The sequence below is a fragment of the Channa argus genome, chromosome 17 (assembly GCF_033026475.1).
Source record: "Channa argus isolate prfri chromosome 17, Channa argus male v1.0, whole genome shotgun sequence".
NCBI classification, from domain to species: Eukaryota; Metazoa; Chordata; class Actinopteri; order Anabantiformes; family Channidae; genus Channa; species Channa argus.
The window spans coordinates 13,814,958-13,828,006 of record NC_090213.1 but is presented as its reverse complement, the minus strand read 5'-3'; the positions used below and the strand labels follow the sequence as shown (position 1 = coordinate 13,828,006).

Below are 13,049 nucleotides of genomic sequence, written 5' to 3'. Positions count from 1 at the left end.
CCCCAAATATGTGTAGATTTGTAAGTGGTTTATACATGAAACAGTCCCCTCTGGTGCATTATGTCAAAACCACAATGTTAATTCAAATACCAGAAAAGAGGAATCTTAGATATTGCATCAGGGTAGCGAGCTGCACAGTAAGCGTAGATGGCGCAATAATCTCCCACACTTCCGGTACCTTGAACTGGACCTAATAACACAACAATCATTGCTATAATCAGTGTCATCATAATTAAAACCATAACTATTCATACTGGTGTCAGGACATACAAATAACAGCAGCTAAAAATAATCCACAATGGAAGATTTTATTTGGCAATTTAACTGTCTAACTCAAAATACAAGGAGTAATTATAACCCACCAGAGACCAGACAAACTTTCATTCCTATATGTACTAGGTAGGAACAGATCCTCTGTGTTCTTTCACAAACCCTGTATTATCAGGGGTCACCAACCATTTTGAAACTGAGAGCCACTTCTTGGGTACCGATTAATGTGAAGGGCTACCAGTTTAATACGCACTTTTGAAATAACAAATTTGCTCAATTTACTGTTAATTATATGTTATTATTAATAATTAATTAAATTAATGATATTCATCTATGTGAAGACACAGATCATGTTAATGATTTCTCACAATAACTATCAAATGTGATTTAAAGAAAAAATAGCAACAAAAAAATTTAGATGCAGCTCATTGGTAAGTGGCGCTATGGTGAGCTATGTTTAGACCAGGTTTGCGGGCTACTCATGAGGTCCTTGCGGGCTACCTGGTGCCCACCCATGGTGGTGACCCCTGCTCTATATTATATGAATATTGGTAGCTATAACTAATAACATCTAATGATGAATTATAAAGGATAATAAACACTGTTGCACTAGACACGATGAAACGTCTTGTCCCGATTGTTGAATTAATTCAAATATGCCTCACATGGTCTTTTCCCTGTCGGTGCTGCACACATCATGTGACGGGGGAGTGGCACAAAATCAGGAAACAACCCGCAGCAGCAAGTCTCAAAAAAAGGTAAAACAGACTTTTACATAAAGCTGGACATTTAGAGAGGATTTAAAGTCCTTGCTCATTTGCTCGATACGCGCGATCTCACGGCTGTGGTTTATATTTAAAAAGGAAGAAAATCCCACAACTTGTTTATCAGGAAACGAGAGAGAAAAATCTTCCAACTGTGCTGCGACTGTTAATGACTTTCATAACGTGTTTGGTTAAGCGTGGAAGAAATGTCAGAAAAGAATATTGTAAACCTTATAGATACATTTGTCACATTAAGAATGATCATTACTCTTCTTGTCACTGTAAACTGTGATTTCCGCATTCATCTGCCTGGTAGTAACATTGACAGTAACAGGACAGACGGGGGGGCTGTTATTAAAGCGGAACGTCTGAAGATCTGTGTCATTTTGTTGAAATCAAACGATCAAAAATCAGCCATCACACAACAATAGCAGTTTAAGTTTCGGGCTCGGGCTCACAGTATCTTGGCAGGTGGTTATTTGCATAGCGGCCATGGTTACAGTCCTCACAGGAAGTCTGCACCACTGACTTACTGTAAACTTACCTGACCTGTCATATAATCAAGGAGAGTAAATGCATGAATAGAAGATGGATAACAAAGGACCAATGAAATGGTTTCACCTCGCGTCCGGTTGACATTTCATTGGTTAACTGTCACTGTCAGACTACAGTTCAAAAGTACCTGGACACTAGTGACCGGTGCATTCAGCCATCACGCTGGTTATAACATCAACCTAAAATCAGATCACACCAATTTGTGGCAACTTCTATGATGTTTATTTTCCCCAATATGGAAATACTAATCACAATTTCTATGATTTCCACTATCTTTCCACATACTACCTTGGATCCACTGAAGTACCCACCGGCATACACATGTTGTTGATTGAGAATTTTAGACAATCGTGTAAACATGTTAAAGCTCCATACATAATCATTTATATGTTAAAGGGCTTTACAGTTTATAAATCTTGTGGAAACCCTTATGACCGATACTGCCATTCGTATTCTGCCTAGTTACCACAGATTTTCCTCTTGTCCGTCACCAGCACACTGTGTTGTTGTTTGTTCTTGCAGCTCTTCATCATGGCCTACCAGGCTGGGATTCAAGAAGAGCCCAATGTTTTGGTTCACAGCATCAGTTCCAACATCCAGAAGCTAACACTGCTGAGTAATACCGAACACACAGTGCACACACACAGACAGAAGAAGCCAACATCATCTGTTGAAACATTCATATTATGCCCACTGTATTGACTCCAGTATGTGAATAATGGAAGTCACGTGGAGATACTTCAGTGCAGATTAACAATGTCTGCATTCTTTCTGTCTCACCAGCCTCTGAGCTGCAGAGGGGAGTGTCTCTGCTGGGAACAGAGCAGGACAGCAGCCAGCTACTACAGACCCTGTAAATAAGGAGACTTCTATATACTGGGGGGATATTTGATTTTGTCTCATTTATATTTTCTTTCGTTCTATTGATTCTTTATTTTGATTTTATTCATTCATTTCATTTTTTTCTATTTGAGCATTTTAAGCTGGGTAAGCTACTGAATCTCCTAAATTTCACTCATGATTAATAAACTATTTATCTGCTATGGTAAACAGATGCTGGTGCAAAAAAAATATTTGTACTTAAAAAGAAAAGAGTGCAATCAGACACAACTGTCAGTAAAAGACAGATTTCTCCTGTGTGATATAATTGTGTCTCTGGTCACCAGTCAACAGAAACAGCAGCAAGGCAACCAGCTTGCGAAGGAGACTGACCGACTGATCAAAACATTCAGTGCACTTCCTATTGGCCCCGATCAGGTACTGAATTCAAAACAAATAAACTACTGTAATTCAATTCCCAACATCTCTGGTTGTGAATACTGTCTGGTATCATACTATAGATTAAATCGTAAAACATTTTTTATGCCCTTTAGCGGCAGAGAAAGTTACAGAAAGAACGTCTGTTGAACGACTTCTCTGCAGCCCTAAGCGTTTTCCAAAAGATCCAGCGGCAGGCGGCTGACAAAGAGAGAGAGTTTGTGGCAAGAGTCAGAGCCAACTCCAGGGTTTCGGTGAGTAGACTGCTGTGCCTGTGTGGGTTTTCTCAGAGAACCACAGTTCGAAGTCATGCAGTTAGGTTAATTGGTGACTCTGAATTGTGTATAGGTGTGCATGTGAGTGTGATTAGTTGTCTGTTTCTATGTATGGCCTCAAGTCAGACTGGCAGCCTTTACATTTTCTTTATGCTTTGTTGATCCTTATGCAACATAGGCCAGTTAAGATACTGAGATAAAGCAGACTGGAGTAAGAAGCAGTTGAATTCAGAGTAGCAGATGCTAAGCGTCCCACCAAAACTGATTAACACAGATGTCCAATTAGTTGGGGGGTACAGTCAGGGGCATGGCCGCTGGTGTCTTCTTTAACATTTCAACATTCAAGGTCTGCATCAGGCCGACATCCACGTGAACATAAAGCTGACAACACATTTTCAATTCATTCCACTAAATTATGTTTATAAGTTAGAATTAATTCAGATTAGTAAAAAAATCCTAAATGTCCTTAATGCCCATCACAAATGTTGTTATCTGGAATAATGTACACTGTAATTAATAAATACAGAACTGAGAGTTTAGAGACAAAGTTTCTAAATTACTGCGCTTTAGACGGTGCTTTTAGTTGTGATTATTCTAGATTCCTATTCCCTCAGGAGAGCCTGCTTGCTTAGCAACGCTGTTCCCTTACCACTTATCTCACAGCACAGAAAAGTAAGTGTACCTGCTATGTTCAAACTGATAAGCAGAAACTGTTCTTACTGTTCTTACTTCTTTAAATTGTTGCAAAGGAACATATCTTGGCTCTGAGTTAAATGCTGCAGGTTGTGTTAGCCCAGTGGCACCATGCACACAAATCAAAAGATGTTTAGTATCACAGTCATGTCCACAGAGATTATAACACTCTGTACCTACTGGGCATGTCCTCTCTTGTATATTTGCAATATTAAGTACAACTGTCTATTTATTTAATGCTCTGAATTTCTTTTACCAGGGAGGCCAGCCTGAGGACAGCTTTGGGACTCCGCCTTTCTTCCCAAAGTCCGTCTTCTATTTCATTGCTATCCTTTCTGTTGTCATTAATTTACAAATTATTTAAAAACAAAATACTTAGGGCCTCTGCATTTGTTTCTGCAGTGATTCCCAGGTGCAGGCTCAGACCGAGGCCATCACAGAAGATGACCTGAGGCTTATCCAAGAGAGAGAGTCCGCCATCAGACAGTTGGAGGTACAAAGAATCAGATGGCTGCTACAGCTCCTTGTTCACCATGATGATACAGAGCTTATTGACATCTCTGCTGCCCTTTATTATACATTTACCATTTTTCTTTATGTTCCTAAATTCAGTCGGACATCGTAGATATCAATGACATCTTTAAGGACTTGGGGGTGATGGTCCATGAGCAGGGGGATATGATAGGTAAGCATCTCTGACCTACACTTTTTAAATTCCTGTCTGTTCCTCCTTCATTATCTGAACTAATGCTTTGTCTGAACTCTTTTGTGTTTACTGTTGCATGCAAAAGTTTCCATCCCCCTATTATGAAATTTCAAAAGGAGAAAAACAAACATTTGTTTTCATCAACATAATGCACATGAAAATAAATGCCTAGTATCATTCATAGTAAAACATTCATAGTAAAATAATAGAAATTACATTTGTGCAAATGTTTGCACCCCCCCTTGATACCTCAGTTTAAAATTAAACCTTTAATAAATTTTTGATCAAGGAACATTTGTACTAGCTGACTGTGCATTAAATATTATGTTGATGGGACCATTCTGACTAAGACAGGCCAAAGAGGAGTTTGCAGAGTTGCAAAATACATGCTGCCTTCTACTTACCTGCTGCAATAAAAACTGTGTTTTTGGTGCTTTCTGCAGACAGTATTGAAGCCAATGTGGAGAGTGCAGAAGTGAATGTCCAGAGCGCCGCACAGCAGCTGGGACAGGCCGCTAGCTACCAGGTAAAACATACAGGAGATAAGAAAGAATTAACAGAGTAAAGAATTCAGTTTGTAACTGTTGGACGCAATTCAAGCAAGACTGGTTGCTCGAGGCATCTCAGAGGCAGAAGTATGTGTGTGTATATACAGTATGATGCTCCAACTCCTACGCATAAAACGCCTTTGTGCAACCAGTATATTAGTCAGTTTGCTTAACACTTTGAGAAAGATACATGGGCCAAAAAAACCTGCATCATAAGGTGATCTGATTCATGCTTCAGCTGTGAGTCTCTTCAAAAATACAACAAGCCTGAGTAAAACAGTCCCGCTGTCCATTCATATTCAGAAGGTAATTTATTTACAACCAATTTGTCCATTTTCTCCACCCCAGCGAAGTTCACGGAAGAAGATCTGCATCCTGATGATAGTGCTGGCTGTACTTGCTACTGTAGTTGGACTTATAATCTGGGGTTCTGTCAAGAATTGAAGGCTTCTTCCTCCCCCCCTCTCATCTTCAGTCCTCACTTTGAACCAAGGATCAAGTAGAATTCCTCATCTCATCTGCCTCACCTGTCTCATCTGTCTCAGGCCCTCATGAGGGGAGTTACTGAGACTGTCTGTCTGTATGGTTTGAGAATATTTTGAAGCCACTGTAGCCCTCACTGACAGGACTACACACTGCTTCACTATAAAACAAAACTAGCGCTGGTAGCTTTATCATTATAATCAGCTTTATTTTAATTATTCGTGTTTGATTTATGATTTACCTTGACAGCAAAGTGTAAAGATTTTTCCTCGCCTGATTCGCAAACATAGTGGAAAGAATGCTGTGTACAGTGGCAGCTCTGCTGGCTCCACCAGCTTTGAATGTTAAAAAAATACAGGACAGACAATGCTTCTAGGTCCAATGAAGCAGCTATATTCAAAGGGCAAGTGAGAGACTAACCCTCAGATCAGGCTCTTCATAAATGCCAAATTGTTGATGATATATATATATATATATATATATATATATATAGTTAAAATGTCTTAGTAATGAAACTGTAAATCAAGTGTACAATGTGAATTAATTGAAAATACACACAGAAATTAGCCTTGTTCCATAGTAAAATGTAGCTGGATTATTCTAATGAAGTGCTCAAAGTGGCAATACTGCCTTTTAAAACAAAAAGTACTGTGTGAAAGTACACATACAATATGTTGTAGTTAGTATTCCTTTTTATTAAATCACCTATCACCTATGTGTTGTGATTTATTGGTTTGTTTTAATCTACTTACAGTCGGAAGGCTTTATTTAACCCAAAATAACTCAACTGGTGTTTTCAGTTCCTTTACTTAATTTTAATGGAAGGTGACCATAGATGTGTCTATCAATTGTGATCCTGAGGAATGTTTTAATCACCTAAGTTATTTTAAAGCATGTTCAGGTTGGTCCTTGTCAGTTTACACAAGTTTTCAGTGACTGACTACTTATTGCCAGAATACTTTTAGTAAAACCTATATTAAAAAGTACAGTATGTTAAAGCAAACACTAACACCAATATTGCTACAACAACACGACCCAGATGTGAAATTATGACTGTAATGTATTTGTATTTTTAAAATTGAAGATTATCTGCCTACCATGTGCCGAATAAATTACCTGAATATAGCAACACTGAGGTTGTGCTTTTCTTTGTACAAAAACACTGAAAATATATACATATAACAAAGAGAGGAAAAGGTAAAGGTCAGAACTGATGGGATTGTACTACCAGAAGGCAAGATAGCAGATGTTGAGGATAACTACAAGAACCTTGGGCATGGTAGTTGTGAACAAACAGAAGAACATGGCTGTAGTGGTAGATGTAGCCATCCCAAGCGATGGCAACCTTGGGAAGAAGGAACGTAAGAACCTCGAGAAATATTAAGGGCTGAAAGAAGAAGTTAGAAAAGATGTAGAAGGTAAATGCACGAGTGCTACCTGTAGTAATAGGAACACTAGTGGCTGGGACCAAAACTGGGACCCTCAAGCTCCCAGGGATCTGGTAGAGGATCCGTGCTCAAAGGAAGGAATAAGACGGCCCTAAAAGAAGGGGCGAGAGGGGAATTATTTATTTATTTGTAAATAAAAATATTATAACACTTATCTTAATTTGGAAAGGTGTGTGGAAGCCTCCTGTGATTGAACAGTACTGGTGAGATATTTACTTCTAAATCATTTTGAATGATGTTCTTCTAACAAATCAGAGAGGAGCATCACCTGCAGCTTGAATAGTAGGTTTTGTAGCATTCTTATTTATTCTTATTTAATAACTACATCTACCTAAAGGGCTGTGCAGAATGTGATGAAGCAAAGCTTTATTAGAGCAGGGAGAGAGAACTGATTCTGAACTGAGTCTCACGTTAGCCACACACACAATAACTTAAGTTGGACTCTCTAAAGTTATATTAGATTATTTTTGCTTTGTACATCTGACAATAAATCTTGTAATTGTTAGGGCAAACAAATATATTTTTGCAATATTTACTTAACATTCAAAGATAAATTTGCAGATTGCTAGGTGACACAGTGTGAAGGTTAATTTATATTTCTATTTGAAATACAATGTGTATTCAGCAAGTACTCTTCTAATGACAGTCTCTGGGAAAATAAAAGTTCAAACAGAATTAAACATTTGTATGTTGTACTCGGCCCTTTGGACAAATAAAAGCAAGGGCAAATAGTGCCCTGGGTGAACCTGCAGAGTAGTTTTTCAGTTTGTCATACTATTAATTAACTTCCAAAATGAGCCACATATATATGGTTGTTTTGCACAAATTGTTCCAGTTTCTCAAGAATAGCATTAACTCATGGCTATAACTGACCTTATCAAATGCTAGCTCAGATGAGTAATTGCCTCATTAATTCTTGGGGCTGAGCCAATCATGGCACTGTAAGTGATAAAAGTAAAATTCTTTAATTAGCAAAAATCACTGTTGACCTGTTTAATTTAGAAACATGAGGAAAATCACACATAAAGAAATAGGACAAAAAGCAGATCCATGTGTCACACCAGTAGAGACTTTGTTTAAACTGTATGAAAACATTAAATGTGAAAGGAAAAAAGCTAAAAACAACATACTGTGTCATCTAATGAGATAATGAAATCAGGGGCCAGACAGCAGTTAGCTTGTATTTGTCAGAACCGACAGTGTTGGAGTTGGACTGCAGTGTGGAAATAACAGACTGCTGTGATGCAGGAGGCAAAAGTTTCTTTGGCAGAGTGAGCAATGAGGAGGATTTGGACACACTGTGTAAATGCATCACTCTGGCAGACACTGGGTTTAACTGGACGTCAGTAGGACAGGGAATATTTTGGTCCTGTTACACACTCACAGAAAGGAGCAGGTTGCTGCAAAGAGCTGAGCAGGATTTTCCTTCTAAACAGAAAAGTCACAGCTGAGAAGGCTCAGGAAAGTTCAAGCCAGTGCAAAATTACTCCACAGTTTTTTTTGTCTGAGGTGGATAGACACATACAGTAGAAAATCCTTAGGTTGTTTCTCCGCTGACGTATTTTCCTCTCACAGCCATGTTACATAACCACGTATGACTCTATAGCACAGGAGTCAAAGATGAACATGACGGCAGATGGAAGAAAATTGTTGACAAGTCTCCTTTATAAAAAGCCCTATGTTTGGGGCACAGACGTAGCTTTTCCTGCTCAGGTGGGAGCATCACAAATAATGGCAGAATTTGCAGCCACTGGATAAATGTTTCATTCTGCTGGGATGCAGATGAAAAAACAAGTCATCAGAGCAAACACTAAGCTCTCTGAAGTCAGAGATGCCTCTTCCAGGCATCATTAGTGAGTGAACAAGTGGAAGTAGCATGTTGCTATTAGTATTCCTTTACACTGGTAAGATGAAAGCTGCGCTTCTAAATATGTAACTCTAACAAGGAAAGTGACACATTCTATGTTTGCTTCTGTTCCTAAAAGACAGAGGCAGACTCCCAAACTTTTAATTAAAGGAACTCGAATTTTGCCCTTTGATGGTGGATTACGTCTAGTGTCAGCAATTCACAGTGGTGAATAATAAATCTTGACTGAATCTAATGTTAAACATGTTACGAGACTAAAAAGTGACAAATGGACTGACAAACAAGACAGACTGGAATAAAATCTATAGAAGCAGAAGCATTGTCACTTGTCTCCACAAGTGCCCCTGTATTGTACACTTTCCATCAAGCAACTCCATGTGTCTTGTAATAAATGTGAGCCTTATGAAAAGCTGGGTAGTGAATAGTGATGTGACCGTCACTTGTAAAACTGCACTTTTTAACACCTTACAAATGACTTCCATGACGATCATTTGAACATTTGGTAAAACTTTTTTCACATCAGATCAAAAATAATTAATATTACCAGCAGGCGGCAGTACTGGATTGCTTACCTTAATCATCAAGCCTTAAACATGCCATCATCTATCTATACTGGATGTAGGTGTCAGAATGGTTACTATGCATGAGTTTGTGACTGGGCATAAAAAAGTGTTTAGGAGATCTGCCTGTATTGGCTGCATAACACGCCTCCACCGCCCACTGTTTACAGTAGTGCACACATGCAGAGGGTAAAGTTGTTAATCAAATAGTATATCTCAGCTGTGCAGTGCCGGTCTAAGCCTGGTAGAAACTGGGGAGGGTAAGCCGAAAGGACCAAAAATAAATAAATAAATAAATTAGTAATAACATACAACCTGAGCTTTCCTAAACTGCATCAGGCCTTTATTACAACCAGTTAGGGCTTTGATCTCTCACCCAATGGGGATTTTCAAGCCTGATCTATGTAATTTGCCTTAGATCAAGCTCATGAGTGCCCTTCAAGGTGTTCTTCCTTGAGTGTGAGACACTGAGCCCTGTCTGCTCTAGGGTGCACATCAGCCAATAATGATTATCTTCCAATGGAATAGTAATGTCAATGGAGCCTTGTGTTATCGTTAGTGTCTTATTATTTATGCTCCTCTCCCCTCCCCACTTTTTTTAGGGCCACAGAAAGCCCACAGGATTTCAGCTGTTTATCAGGACATTCACATCAATAGAGATTGCATTTGCCGTGGCATAATAGTGCTTGAGCATGTGTTTTAAAAGGCTGATGTTTGTAAAACTGTAGAGCACCGTCTGGAGTGGAAGTGTTTTTTAAGAAGATCCACCTCAAGCTCAAAGATCGTATGGCTGAAACAATAACTCATTATCAACACATCATTAAAAAAACAATGTTTTTTCTCCTCATGCTGATCTGATCGAAGCACATATGGTTAAAAGATACTTGGGTAAAAACATTTTTTTAAAACTGTAACTGAGCATCCCAGTCTGCCTCTGATTCCTGACATGTAATCCTCAGGCCTGATCCAGAGCCCAGAGCATTCCTCCCTGCAAGCCCAGGAATGTAAACTTTGTTTTGGAGTCCAGCTACAGTCCAGCAGGACAAATTCAGCATGTTTGCTGCTGAAATGTCCTGTCTGTGGTGTGTTCTCTCTGAAAAGGATTATTTATTTAAAAAAAAAAAAAGTCATAAATAAAGATGAGGTACAACTGGCGCTGGTTGAATGACAACTGGCACCAGAACAGACAAACATATGAGCAGGTAACAGGGGGGTTTGGTTTAAGTACTTCTCTGTATTCTGGTAAATATTGATATTTTTCTGGAGAGGAAGCAGCTTTCTGGTATGGCTGTTCGACATGGAGAGGAAACCGCTGCGCTCACATGCCGTTTCAAAGTCAAAATTCAGAGCTTGTACAATGAAGAAACTCTCAGTACACCTGTGAACTCTTTTTTTTTTCCATCTGCACCAAAAAACAAACAGTTAAAAAATGTGTTTTTGGCTGCTTAATATGCTACTGGCTGGTGTTGGGAGTGATGATGTTCCGTTTTTTGTACAACCTGACTGAGGGGACGGTGCAGGAGCTCCTAAGTATGTGTATATTTGTAAATCAGGTCAAATGGTCAGTGCTTTGATTTATTTATTTGTAACAAAGAGAAACTACAGAGAAAGGCTTTTATCAACCACCCCCTAAATGTTTTTACATCTTCTGTGAGCAAGTTAAATAGCATCCTGGTTTGCTCACCTCCAATCATCTCCTATACATGTCCGACCCTGTTTACATAAAGGAATGTAACCAGGAGAAAAAAATCCAGGAAGACAAACTGTGATGACCTTGTTAAAGGCAAAAGACGTCATAACCTCCGACAGCCTCGCCGTTGGTGGGAATGAAGTGTGGAGGTAGGGATAGAGAAACGCAGGGAGGTAATTCAGGAATTGATGTGTGTCTCCTAGGTGGCCATGGTGTTGCTCTGGAAGGATGTGGGCACTGGTCAGACCACACACACATATGTGCACACTTAGAGTAGTAGTAGCCTATAGCTCGCTAGTAGCAAGGCCTCATCAAACCTTAGCTCTTGTTGTTATTATGTAGTGGTGTATTTAATTCTGAGGGTTCATCATAGTGGAACCATAAGAATTAGAGCCTGGGTTAGTACAGTGGTAGGTATTTGTTTCTCCGTTTCCATAACCATGAGTAATAAATTGTGGGTGTTTGTCATGGTGGGAAAGGAGGAATTTGGCTCTGGGTTAGAAGTTCCTTTTAGACTGTACAACCCCAATTCAAAAAAAGTTGGGATGATGTGTAAAACATGAATAAAAACAGAATGCAATGATTGCAGCCTGTATTTTATTGAGTATAGAACATAAACAACATATCAGATGTTAAAACTGAGATATTCTACCATTTCATGGACAATATTCGCTCATTTTGAATGTAATGGCAGCATCACATCTCAAAAAGTTGGAACAAAGTGATGTTTACCATGTTGTAGCATCCCCTCTTCTTTTAACAATTGTCTGTTAACATCTGGGAAGTGAGACCAGTTTTTGGAGTTTTAGGAGAGGAATGTTGTCCCATTCTTGTCTAATGCAGGATTCTAGCTGCTCAACAATCCTGGGCCTTTGTTGTCTGATTTTGGTTTTATAATGCGCAAAATGTTTTCTCATGGTGAAAGGTCTGGACTGCAGGCAGAACAGTTCAGCACCTTGACTCTTGCGGTTGCATCCATGCGGTGATGGATGCAACATGTGGTTTAGCAGAGAACAAGCCGGCATTTCTGGGACGTGTTCTCAGATGACTTCTTCTTTGCATGATACAGCTTTAACTTACATTTGTAGATTGCACAGCAAACTTTGTTCACATACAGGGATTTCTGGAAGTGTTCCTGAGCCCATGCAGTGATGTCCAGTAGAGAATCATGTCTAATGCAGTGCCTTCTGGGGGCCCAAAGATTACGTGCATCCAGTTTTGACCTCTGGCCTTGTACCTTGTGCACAGAATCTTTTGATGATATTACATATTGTAGATGGTGGGATCTTAAAAGTCCCCACAATTTTAATTTGAGGAACATTTTTCTGAAATTGTTCCACAATTTGTTTGTCACAGATTAGTGAACCTCTGTTCATTTGTACATTCAAGAGGCTCTGTCTCTCTGAAATGCTCTTTTTACACCCAGTCATGTTACTGACCTGTTGCCAATTAACCTAATTAGTTGTCAAATGCTCCTGTTTTGATTTGCAGCAATTACTTTTTTGACCTTTTGTTGCTCTTATTCCAACTTTTTTGATGTGTTGCTGCCCTCAAATTCAAAATGAGCTAATATTTTCCATGAAATGGTAAAATATGTCAGTTTCAACATCTGATATGTTGTTTATGTTCTATTGTGAATAAAATATGGGTTGATGAGATTTACAAATCATTGCATTCTGCTTTTATTCACGTTCACACATAATCCCAACTTTTTTGAATGTGGGTTGTAGTTTCTCTGGATGAAGAAGGAAAACATGTCGGTAGAGTAATCTGGACATCTTCCATCCAAACTGCATAATTTTAGGCAATTAAGGAGCCAGATCTACATAATTTCATATTTCTGCTGGCCTTCCATGGTCTTAGCTATGTGTACCATATCTGGCTATTTATGCAGCTAAAAAAACCTAAATACTTTGGTTTATGAATATCAACT

At 39.0% G+C, this 13,049-nt stretch overlaps 1 protein-coding gene across 1 annotated transcript; it reads left to right on the top strand.

Moving 5' to 3' along the window:
- Positions 1-911: 911 nt before the first annotated feature.
- On the top strand, positions 912-6,680 carry stx7l (syntaxin 7-like). The gene is made up of 10 exons (XM_067483129.1): positions 912-1,028; positions 2,112-2,205; positions 2,373-2,442; positions 2,756-2,846; positions 2,963-3,100; positions 4,074-4,120; positions 4,217-4,307; positions 4,427-4,499; positions 4,964-5,046; positions 5,417-6,680. The coding sequence occupies exons 1-10, from the start codon at positions 927-929 to the stop codon at positions 5,510-5,512; spliced, it is 885 nt and encodes a 294-aa protein (XP_067339230.1). The 5' UTR covers positions 912-926; the 3' UTR covers positions 5,513-6,680.
- The last annotated feature ends 6,369 nt before the right edge of the window (positions 6,681-13,049 follow it).